Below are 12,162 nucleotides of genomic sequence, written 5' to 3' on the forward strand. Positions count from 1 at the left end.
AAAACGTACCAGACACCAGGTGTGTAGAATAGCAAATGTGAGTGGGCTACTGAATAACAGATGTCAACCAGTAAGATGTAAACACTCAAAATGTTGGACATTGTTAATTCTTGGATGTGTTGAGTTTCACTGTGTAGAATGACGTATTAGTGAGGATGCATTTACAATTAGTTTTGTTCACTAATTAACTTCAGACAAATTGCAGTAAAAGCCTGCTCCTTGTGACCTTTTAAGTGTTTTTGTAGTGCTTTCCAAAACGAGAAAGAGTGTGGAAAAGAGGTAAAGACATGAGTGTAGACAGGTTAAAGTGGGTGAAGAAAGTGACAGTGTCAGCGAGAATCAAAGGAAAGGTGTACAAGACAGTGGTGAGAGCAGCTCTGCTGTCTGGTTTATAGACTGTAGCAGTGAGGAAAAGACACTGAAGATGAGATGAAGATGATGAGTTTCTCTTTGGGAGTAACGAGGAACAAGCACATCAGAGGGACAGCTCAGGTTGGCTGTTTTGAGGACAAAGTCAGAGAGGCCAGATTGAGATGGTTTGGACATGTACAGAGGAGGGATAGAGGATATATTGGTAGAATGATGTTGGAAATGAACCTGCTGAGGTCAAGAGGAAGGCCAAAGAGGAGATATAGGATGTGCTAAAAGAGGACAATAAGTTTGTTGGTACTATTCTCAATGATTTCCATCTTGGCTAAAAGAGAAGGGACCACTAACAGCTGAGACTTGTCGGTTTTATGGAGTGTGAGTTTGTGGTCTTTTTTTAGGCTCTCTCTGGAGTTTTTCACACAGAGATGGGGTCACAATAACCCTCCAACTCCCATACAGCTGACAACCAGCTCATGACCAGAGTCCACACTCATCATATGATGAATGCTGAACAAAATAATAGAGGAGCTGCTGAACGTCTTAGGAAAAGCTGCTAGTTAGAATGATTCTTTGTGTTTTTCTTCCAAGAAAATATATTATATATATAAAAAATAATGTTCAAGCAATTACTATTATAGTCTGACCCTATTTTGTGTGAAATATTGTTACCTAGAAAACTGCTGTCTGTCTCAATCAGTGTTTGTTTTTCTGCAGCCTACTTTGAAAATTACCATGGAGGTGCGCTTTGTTATTCTGTGACACAGAGTTGAACCAGTACTCCACCAAAAAGTAGCACTTGATGTAAACACACCAGCCACCACTGAAACCCTTAGCACACACAGATGTATTTCCTTTGACGCAAGATGAAGTTAGCCTGACAAACTATTTGTCTATGCAACGAAAGATGCAGCAGTTTGTAACTCGACCTCTCGCCATACTTCTGCTTCTTCATACAAAGCCAGAAACATTCCCCTGTTGTCCCCCAGTACTCATTGAGGTTCGACAAACTGGTCCCTGCACCAAGCAGACATCACAGTTTCACTGCATCAGGTGATTGTTATACAGTCTCTCAAATTGTCCTTTAAAAATGCTCCTTGGAACAGATCACATGACCAAGCCATCTTTTTGTCTGAGTCTACTTGGGGAACTAATGAAGTCCGTTCATGCTCTCCTCCTCCCTGTTCACAGCCTGACAATGTGGAAGCCTACACAATGCAGGAAAGCTGATGAGTATGCAAACGACGGACAGACACAGGCAGATAAATGAAAGTGGAGAGACAGTAGTGTAGAGTGATATGTGTCATTTGGTGATGTCATGCACCCAATCGTCCAGGGTGACAGCGGTAACGGCCTGAGTCAGAGGATGACATCAACGCAACAAGCTGTCAGACAGGTTGTGAAAGGGCTTAGTCCCACACTCCCATTGTCCCCTGGTTAATGCTGTTATTCAGCCTGCCACCGGCCTTACCATTTGTTAATCTGACCTAACACACAGTTAAACACAGGACAAAGACACACAAACAGCAAATTTAAAGGCCAGCATAGAAAAAGGCCAGCAACGAAATGTCAGCTTGTAATACACCATCACAGCTTTTTGAATACAAAAGCAAAAGCACACACTTTTTAAATGAGGTCAGTCAATGAACATTTACAAGCAGACAGATTTAGTGGGGGTTGCAGTGAAATGACCGCACCAATATTGGCTATTTATTGGCTGATAATGTACATTAACTGCTAATATTAGTTGAAAACAAGAAGACAAAAACCAACAATATATTTGGTTCCTTTTTTATTATACAATCTTCTCCTCCTATTGAGATTTTATGTGATGAAAATGATGCACATCTGAAAAGTGTGGTGTGCATTGGTATTCAGCCCCCTGTACTCTGATACCCTAAATAAAATGCAGTGCAATCAATCGCCTTCAGACGTCGCCTTATAGGTTAATAGAGTCCACCTGTGTGTAATGTAGTCTCAGTATAAATACAGCTGTTCTGTGAAGGCCTCAGTGGTTTGTTAGAGAACACTGTGTGAACAAACAGCATCATGAAGACTGAGGAACTCGGAGACAGGTCAGGGATAAAGTTGAGGAGATGTTTAAAGCAGGGTTAGGTTATAAAAAAATATTCCAATAAGAAGTCCCATTTGCAGTTAGCCACAAGCCATGTAGGGGACACAGCAAACATGAGGAAGAAGCTGCTCTGACGAGACTTTGGCCTAAATGCAAACTTCTATGTGTGGTGGAAAAGTAACACTGCTCATCACCCTGAACACACCATCCCCAATGTGAAACATGGCGGTGGCAGCATCATGCTGTGGGGATGCTTTTCTTCAGCAGGGACGGGAAAGCTGGTCAGAGTTAATGTTCACAGACACTCCCTATCCAATCTGGATTTGGCTTCATCATTTATGCTACTGCTTTTTTAGAAGGTTAACTTCTATTTTATAGTACACATAGTATTTGAAACTGTTACTGTGTCATCATCTTGGTCCAATTTATAGCCCAGATAGCAAACACTGGAGAGCAGGAATGAAGGAGGAGCTGCTACAATGGTGCTAAAATCCCAGTGCAGGCAAAACAAAGAGGAAAAGCAGTTGATATGTTGTTGGCTTGCTAGACAACAAGATAGCTAGAAGCAGCCATTTCTGTTATATTTAAACTACAGATCACCCATCTTTATAGACAGTCTCTACTCAAAATACAGATATAACACATGCCTGATCAGCTTTATGTTTCCCACAGATTGCTTTTAAAAAGCTTTTTTCCATTAATACAAAAATAACCTGTTGCCCTTTATATCTGTTGTCAAAGTTACATAATATGGAAAAGTTCACATTATCACCACTAACAGCCATCCAGACATGGAGGGGGTGAGAGGAAGTACTGGTTGAAAGAAGGATGAGTAAAGGCGGAAGTGTAGAGACAGACAGGCAGACAGAGCCACGCTCTGAAGCTCCCACATTCATTTAAAATGTCTCTGTTGTGTTTTCCAACCACACAGTCCCCCTCAACACATGCGATGTGCACTGTCGAACAAGGCCTCTCTGGGTCAGGTTGAACTTTGTTGCTCATTGTACTTACACAGAATTACAGATGAGTGGAGACAGCATGAGTCAGTGGGCACATATACACATACATGAGTCATTTGTGTCACAGGCTGCTGTTCATTTCAAAGAATTGCACCAACTTACCTGGTATTTCACCTGTAGAGTTTCAAAGACTCAAATATGCCTCACAGTGCTGCCTTGATTAAGGTGTGTGTGTTTGTGGGTGTGTGTGTGTGGGTGTGTGTGCTGGTGAATGATATCACCTTGATGATATCAACTCTCGTGTAGAATAAATATCTATTATGTGTTCTTCATATTTGAAAGGGAAACAGAATGAGAGGTGAAAATCTCAGATTACATGTTTACTAAAAACCAGAGCCTGTGTAGTCACAACACTCATCATAGGAGAAGAAGGGGCTTAAATTAAAAGATTACATCATGTGAATGCTCTCAAAAGAAAGCCCACATGTGGAGTACATGTTAATTCACACATTCAGACTCTTCAAAATAAAAATGTTATAGGACAAAGAGAACTCTAACACACTGGCAGTGTACTGCAGGTAGCTGGACTGCCCCCTACAGGAGTGGGCTATAATAGTGAATGTGTATGTATATATGAAGAGATACAACATGGTTCAAACATTTAAACAGATAAATAAAAGTGAACAGAAAAGAAAAAAAAATACCTTTTTGTCAAGGTAGGAACAGCACAATGGCATTAACAACACTAAAGTGTTCCAGTAAGCCAAAACAATGAGTCAGCACAAACAATATTGGGACCCTGGAACTGCAGCAGCTGGATGAAAAAGGGGCTGGTATTCATTTTAATGTCTAGACCTGTGCTTTTTCTGCATTGATGTGTCCAAATGCTGCTGCTATGAGAAATGGGCTGATTGTAGTGTGGTCAGGTTGAGTGTTCTCGTCATGACTGAGGAGTCCGAATGAAGAATGTCTTCTATGGCTCACCAGCAGCACAGTTTGGGGTCCAGACAGCAGCAGGTTTGCAGTGATTCTTAAAAAAAGACGGATGGAGGCTTTAATCCAGCACCAGATTGAAGTTAGTCGCTTAAGTGTTATTTTTTTATGCTGACTATGCTAGTTGTAAATTTGTTTGCAGTTCGTGTTCATCAATACAACCCTCAGGAAAAAGAGGCTGCAAGGAAACAGTCTCTGTACAACAATCTTTTTTTATTGGCATTGTATGGACAACAATCAATGACCTATTACCATGTAACTTCTGGCCTCTCTTGCCACATTGAAAAGTAACTGTTCAGCTAGTCTGACAAGCAAGACCCACAGATATTAACTGATGCTCAACATTGTGTGCAGATATGTTAAGCTTGTGTTTGGAGCTGCTGGTACACCTCCAGACTCTTAAAGGCATCACAGACGTAGTGGAAAATAAGGCCCACAGTGGCATCACTGCAGCCTACAACTGACTAGCATGTACATTCTGCACCCAATGTGTGATTCCAAAAGGGAATGTTAACTCACAGTGTCACTCAGCTGGCCTCTGGTCTCTTCAGTCACAACACTGTGTCATTTTCTACCACTGTTGCTGACTAATAACAAAAAAGCAGCAAAATCAAGGAGGTGTGTGTCATGACCTTAAGTCCAGACAAACCCAGAGGTGTGAGGTTTGGAAGAAGAATGAAAAGGTCATGTGACTGTTTGATCACAAACATCAAAAGAAACAACAGCCAGTGAACACATGACAGTGATGTGTCACTTGCCTTTGTAGAATACATGAAATATAGATCCATATGCAGCAGATGTACTGTCACTGCTGTGCTCCATATTTTAATAATTCCCTTGTTGTTCTCCCTTCTTTACATTTCTGATCACTCTGAGGGTTTTTTCCCCACTTGTGCTCCGGTTGTTCGACCTCCACAGAGCTTGAAGGAGAGGCACAGCATTTGGGCTGCCACTTATCACACTAAGGCAAACAAGAAACTCTACCTTGGTAGCCTCAGGTGAACGCTCTGTTGACCAAGGCACTTTGCATTTTTTGGAGTCATTACATTGCTGTTCTGCTGACGGAGCTTCCTGAGTGTTTATCCTGTTTTAGTGATTGTCCAGTGAAGACGTAAGAGATCGGGCGCTAAGCAAATGTGGAGGAATAAGCTGGATAGGCCAGATTTTATTCCAAGCTGGATAAGTAGAGCAATCTTAGAAGTCAGGAGGATCAGTTGTGTTCAGCCTGATCTGTTCTCACAGTTGCTGCACAGCAGAGAAAGCTCCTGGTCTTGGCACACACAGAGCTGAGCGCCGTCTCCCCAGAAATCAGCTCACAGTCTTTATTCTCCTAATACATTATTGAAAGCTATTTTTGCAGCTGCACTCCGAGAACAAAGGTATTGCAGTTGTCACTTTCAACTTCACAGACAGAACGGGGAGGATATTTTGGGAATCTTTTTTTTTTTTCCCCTCTCCCTGAAGTTCCACCAGGCTTGACTCCCCTCGAGCAATTTTGTCTTAGCTCTCGCCTGCATTGTTAGTGTGTCAAAAGCCTTTTGTTATCATGCTGTTCAAACAGGCCTTCATTGGTTTGGAATACACCCATTATATGCTGAGTGGCCATTCTGCTCTGAAGCCAATAATTATAATGAAAATGAAAGCCAACTTGTAAGATTTTCAATCATAAGTTGATTTTTATTTCCCTTTTATGTCTTAGTTTGATCTTCAGTCATGTTTTGAACTGCAGCTCTGACTTTTTATCTCCCCTCTTTGCTTGTGGCATGCAGCACTGGTGAACACATCAGTATGTTAAGTCCAAATTGCATGGCCGAATTATCTCGCTCCCTTCTTTTTTTTTCTCCCCCTCTGCTCTCAAACCCAGACTTCAAATGTCTGTGCAGAGTTACTGAGATGTTACACTGTCACTGTGAAAGTCTGGATTTTAGGTTACAAATCCTCAGAGCTCTGCAGACCAGCCAAGCGAGACCCTGAGTCACCAACTGCAGCGTGAGGAGAGCACGGCTCTAAGAGATGGGAAAACTTAATTAATGTCAAACACACACAACAGAGCAACATCTACGGCCTCTCTACATCAGGCATAAAATTAAAACAACTCTCTCTCGACACAATTTGTGTGTTTTTGTCTCGACAGCAAATAGATTGAGTCTGCAACCTGCACACATGATTGATTACACAAACAATTATTATGCCTGTCAGTTCACAGTGGGGTTACGCTGAAGACGTCAGTAAATTTCTCCCTGAGCTAGGCAAGGCTTTTAAAGGGCCTGTTAGAGTCGTCAGATGAGCCTACAGAGACAGGATTCTTTTTTTTAACCTGATAGATTTTACAGTACAGCTTGTCTCAGCGGCCTTGGGGTACACTCCAAGATGAACATACATCATTGCTTCACCTGCACTGAGAGCTGATCAAGCGGGTGGAATCAGTGGATGCACTCCCTCCATCTGCCTTTATAATCCCAGGCTGTGGAAGCAAATGTGTGTTCGTGTACGCACATCAGCCACCACTGAGCAAAGGTGTACTGAGTGATGTTTGATCATCATGGTCTGAATTTCAGCTGGGCACATTATACATTAAATTCCTCAAATGTTCCAATATAACATCTCATCTATATGATGACTAAAGATACATTTGTGATTTTCTGATAATAATAAAAATGTTGACGATTCATTTACATATTTACATATAATAAAATACCCTCTCAGGTTTTGTCCCCTTCCTCCCTCTTTCACTATGCTTCACCAATAGTGAAAAATGACGCATCACATCCTGAGTTATTAGTATGAAAATGTCTCCTCAGTGGGCAGATCAGAGCATTATTACCGTGTCATCAGTAGAGGTCATTTATTTGTATCTGTATATATCTACATAATATTTGCATACTGTATTTTTACAAAGATAAAAATAGATATTAACACAGATAACAGAACTGGGGCTTTTATGAACCTGGCATCTATGACCTTAAAATCACACACACTGTGACAGAGCTTAGTTCACATGGCCCTCTGCTCAGACACACAGCAGTTGTTGAAAGAGACACCTGTGTATTGTGTATCAGCCCAAACAGGTCATTGCATCCACCTCAGAGGTCAGACTGACATCCATGGTTGGTGAGCAACACACAATAGGCAACAAAATTATTTTGATCAAGCTTATGACCTGATGAGGAACACTAAACTCTAACTGACCAACAAACTTCTTTTGTGGTTTGAACTTGAAGGACTGAATCCCTAGGTATAAAGAATTACCTCTTAACTGTCAACCAAACTCCCAGCAGAGCAACAACAGTACATTGTCTGGGAACATCTGTGTTAGTGATTAAAACATTCAAAAGCCTTGAAACAAAAACACTTTAAAAAAAAAGGTCACAGCCAGGACAAGAGTGCAAAGCGGTGACCAGTGCCTGACTCAATCCTCCTCGCTGCTCCCTAAGTTTTGATGTTTCAAACGACATGTATTCCCAGATCCCTTCTGCAGCTGCTCCTGTGGTTGGGTAAGTGCTTTGGGTCTTTGGTTTATGTAATGACTGCACACACACAGTATACAGCTGAGTGAGTAGATGCACAGCCAACACTGTGGCAAGCCGAAACAGAATCATTACAAACACTTTCACTTATTAAACTGCCATGCTGCTGGATGCGAGGCTTTATTTCATGGATCAGTGCAAAGGAGTCAGTAGTGAGCCCAGGATCATGACATGTTTACAGTTAATGAATGGCATCAGAACCGATGAGCCTCTCAGCTGCTTTAATGAAATAAAGGGCAGACAACAATCTGTGCAAAACACATAGAAACACGGTACGAGTCTTTTATGATCTGACCGAAGGCACTGTTCACATTCAATAAAAAAATACTGAAGCAATCGTGTGTCAGTGCTCTGTCCCACTTCACAGCACACCAGGCAGCTTAAAGGTGTCTTCTGACACAACAATAGAGTTGACAGAGAAAATCCTTCAGGCTTTCTGTGGTGTATGCTCACTAATGACGTAAAAACACTCTGCAGTCAAAGGTCGTCCGAGGTCAGACTGAGACTCATTAAAATGTTTACAGAAACCATGAAACCAACATGAATCACTGAATGAATCACTCATACCCTCCAGATACCAGCTGCACAAACACAGAGCAACAGCTCCACACAGTGGACAAGTAGCCACAATGTACAATAAAGACAAATGTAAAAAGGTAAAAGGTGAATTTTTTAAACGTTTTATATAGACTTCTTGGCTAAGGTTTCACTGGCTTGATGTTTTTCTCCATCATTAGTTTCCTGTTCAGTGCTGTACTTCAGATTTCGGTCTGTGAATTGAAAATAAATGACAAGAATATCTACATAAAAAATGCTTGCATTTTGATTTTAAAAAATGTGTTTAAATATATAAATGCGCACTGATCTCACTCATCAGTGGGATTGAAAGTACATGTGCTTACCTGGACAAAGGATTTTGGTCAGTGACGCCTTCACCTCCCACAGCTCTGGGTTCTCCACAGAGTCTTTACTAGCGTGGAAGCTGGTGAAGTGCAGAGTAGGCCACCAGTCTTTTCTGTCAGCCATCTTTTTACCGACGGCATTCTGCCAGTCTGTCCTTTTAAAACCACAAATATACAATAAACTGTCAGGTCAAAATGGTGACCAAAATGTTCTTATAACTTTTTAAGCATTTAATATGTACTGGATCTGAAGTTTCAGGATAACAGCCTTTAAACTCCTCCACACGTCCAAGTTGCTCCTCCAACAGGCAAAGTCGAGCATCTCCAGAAGAACTCCTAAAGCCTTCTCGATGTCACTTTGTTTCTCTAAAAGACACACATGCACAAAGAATAGCACATATTATGGAAGAAAAACCATCTTTGAAAATATTAAATAGCAACTCAGTAAAGGCTATGATCAGTCTACGAGGCTGACTATTGATTTTTTTGGGTCTGTATGGACACAAAAATTCCACTGTTGATCCTGATTCTCAATTAGACGACGCTAGACATATGAATGTATTTAAATTCTTCACCTTAATATGTGCCAAATAGTAAAGTTTTATTCTTACCTGAATGAAGCAGGAGAGAGCTGTACTCCAACATCAACTCATGGCTCGGGACTAAAACATGAAGGATCTGCAGGATAACGGAGTGGAGTGTGTCAGACACATTTTTTTGTACAGTATTACCTATAATGTTTGAAACCTATAAAGTTTTACCTTCAGCACTTTCATTAACTTCTTCTCTGGAGCATGATGGCGCTTTAAGTACTGATACAGGTAAACATGTGCATTGGGATTAGGGGGAAAACTGCTGTCATATGCATAGTTATTCAAGACATTTCGAGCCTCCTCATGATCCTCATAGAACTCCAGCATCTGCAAAAGTATACATAAAGCAAAGGACACATGTCAGCCAGCCTGAGAAAAGATCGAGATTTGAAAATAATAAAATTAATAGCTTACATCAACATAACTGAGGATGAAGGGATCCCAGATGCCTGGGTTTTTCAAGATCTCCTGAAGATTCACAGAGGCTTGTCTGAAGTAGTTATGCATACCCTGGTCATCATTATTACAGTCTAAATGATCTGAGAGGAAGCAGCGAAAGGAAATATTTTCAGTGTAGTTAACAAATTTAACCTGTAGGTGGTAGTGTGATATCACACAAGAGCTTCCAGTATGCCTGTGTAACTGATGCAAGTAAATAATAGATGCTTTAGGTGTTGAGCTGTGTGTCGTCTTACTGTTTTCTGAGTTTGTAGCCTTTTTATCACACCACACGATATAATCCAGTAAGCTCCTGTAGGCCTGGATCAGTTTACTCCTGTGAAGCTGAGCTGCTGACTCGTGCCCGTACCTCCAACTTTCAGCTGCGGTCAGCTGCTGCTTCGCATCTTGAATCCGACCATGCAGCAGCAGGTGGAAGGAATGTTCCAGACAAATCTAGACAGACAACAAGCATCATACAAAAAACAATACATAAAAAGCATGCCCTGCAGCTTGCTACCATTATGTAACATACCATCAGGTAATGTTTGACTCCGGAGTGTTTCATTCGTTCGTAGATATTCATGTAGTCTTCCATTGTTGAGTTGGGAAAATGGTGAAGGATCTCAGTGCACATTCTCCAAAGAAGCTGGATGAGAAATATCAAAGACAGCTTTAATATTAAGGAAGAAATAAAGGGCATGTTCAAATTGTGTAGGGCACAGAACATGATGTAGTGTAGTATTTATTTATTTTTTTTATTTTCTACAGAGCTCTGGGTAAATAATGACACTATGCATACCAACCTCTTTATAATGCTGTGATGCGCTTCTGTTTTCTAACATCTGGGGAAAGCATGCCATATATTCTGCTGCCTCTTGCCATCTGTGATGCAGCATGGCTTCTCTTATCTTCTTCAGACAGACTGTCTGAGTCTGGTGGGCACCAGTTTCACCTGATGCCTCTATGGAGAAAATGAATTTTTACTGAGTGAACCCTTTTTTTTATTTGAAACATTAACCCTTTAAGAGCAATGGAAATTTTTGCAAACCCACAGTCTGTTGAAATAGGTTCCACACATCAGAACATCATATACATGTACTTATTGTACAATTTACCTGCACACATGGGATTAAGCACAAACAGGCTGTTTCTTTTCTGTCTTTTTGTAGAGTTGTCATCTGATGAGTTGTTGTCATCTTCCAAATCCACAAGTGGCCCCAGCTCTCTTTCCAAGTCATCCATAACCAACACAGCAGTTTTTCTCCAGTCAGATAACAGTTTTTGTCACTTTACACACTTCCACCTGCAATGGAAGTGTGAAGAAAAATGGGTCGTCATCAGCTTCCAGACTGCTGCTGCTTTGGCATTCATAGATGGATGTTAAATGATTGTTAATAAATGAGGGTGGGGTGTAGTTTGATGCTAACTCACTAGCTTGTTAGCTTCATTGAGACACGACACAAAGCTACACCTTGAACTTCACCTTTATCAATTTAAAATATACATGCTTGTTCTTTTGTACAACTTAGCACAGGTCTTAACTTACCGCCCACAAAGCAAACTAAATGTTGCTCGGTGCTTCTACTGGTAGCTAACCGACACAAGTTAACAGCTAACCCGTATCTGTGACCTAACATCCAAGTAGCTAACCGGACACTGAATTACTATTAAAATTAATATTACACGCTGTGTAGGTAAATAAAGACTCCCATGTGTTGTTGTTAGCAGCCACGCTTTCCGTGGAGTGCTCCAGGAAGTGGACGGAAAACGTTACGTTATTGGCTACTGTACCCGGAAGTGCCAGGGTAAAGGTTTTTTCTTCGTAATCTTTATTTATAAGAAATTGATAACAGAAACTTTTCTGCAATCAGAGGATTGCCTGTGTGTTTCTTCTTCTTCAGCAGAATTTCAGGTTCGAATAGGATTTATATAAACATCGTACATATCACATTATTACCAGTAGCACTTTACTAAATACGATTTTGCTGTTGTCTTTGTAATCTGTGCCTGTATGCTGTTTGTTTGATGTCAGTTTTTTTCATTTTTTGGTGACCTGGCAACAAATACTATAGTTTCTGTTGTGACCTGATCTGGTCACCCCGGATTCCCAGACTCCGTCCCCGATGCACAGAACATTGAATGAAAACCAGTACTGATCAGTTTCAGTTTCGCCTTTATAAAGGGAGAATGCACAGCTCAATACAGACCCCTCGATCTGCTCCTGCAGCTGACCATTTGCATTCTGTCCATCCCATGCATTAGGCTCGTTTTATTAATCTCACAACAAGGTGTGGTTACATTTACATA

General features: G+C 41.0%; 1 protein-coding gene across 1 annotated transcript; it reads right to left on the minus strand.

Moving 5' to 3' along the window:
* Window positions 1–8,125: 8,125 nt before the first annotated feature.
* On the minus strand, window positions 8,126–11,595 carry taf1a (TATA box binding protein (TBP)-associated factor, RNA polymerase I, A). The gene is made up of 11 exons (XM_028397406.1): window positions 11,402–11,595; window positions 10,971–11,158; window positions 10,659–10,816; window positions 10,388–10,501; window positions 10,110–10,308; window positions 9,829–9,953; window positions 9,583–9,741; window positions 9,433–9,499; window positions 9,064–9,187; window positions 8,822–8,976; window positions 8,126–8,689 (listed from the first exon to the last, which is right to left on the minus strand). The coding sequence occupies exons 2-11, from the start codon at window positions 11,095–11,097 to the stop codon at window positions 8,601–8,603; spliced, it is 1,317 nt and encodes a 438-aa protein (XP_028253207.1). The 5' UTR covers window positions 11,098–11,158; window positions 11,402–11,595; the 3' UTR covers window positions 8,126–8,600.
* Between the last annotated feature and the right edge of the window lie 567 nt (window positions 11,596–12,162).

The sequence above is a fragment of the Parambassis ranga genome, chromosome 24, assembly GCF_900634625.1.
Source record: "Parambassis ranga chromosome 24, fParRan2.1, whole genome shotgun sequence".
Classification (NCBI taxonomy): Eukaryota; Metazoa; Chordata; class Actinopteri; family Ambassidae; genus Parambassis; species Parambassis ranga.

Bases quoted from the DNA above. Each gene is read 5' to 3' on its own strand.
- taf1a (XM_028397406.1), bottom strand. From the start codon at position 11,097: ATGGATGACTTGGAAAGAGAGCTGGGGCCACTTGTGGATTTGGAAGAT. The intron at 9,954-10,109 runs GTAAGACGACAC...GCTTCCTCTCAG, and splicing joins GGCTACAAACTCAGAAAACA to ATCATTTAGACTGTAATAAT. The intron at 8,977-9,063 runs GTACATATTAAA...TGGTTTTAAAAG, and splicing joins ATCCTGAAACTTCAGATCCA to GACAGACTGGCAGAATGCCG.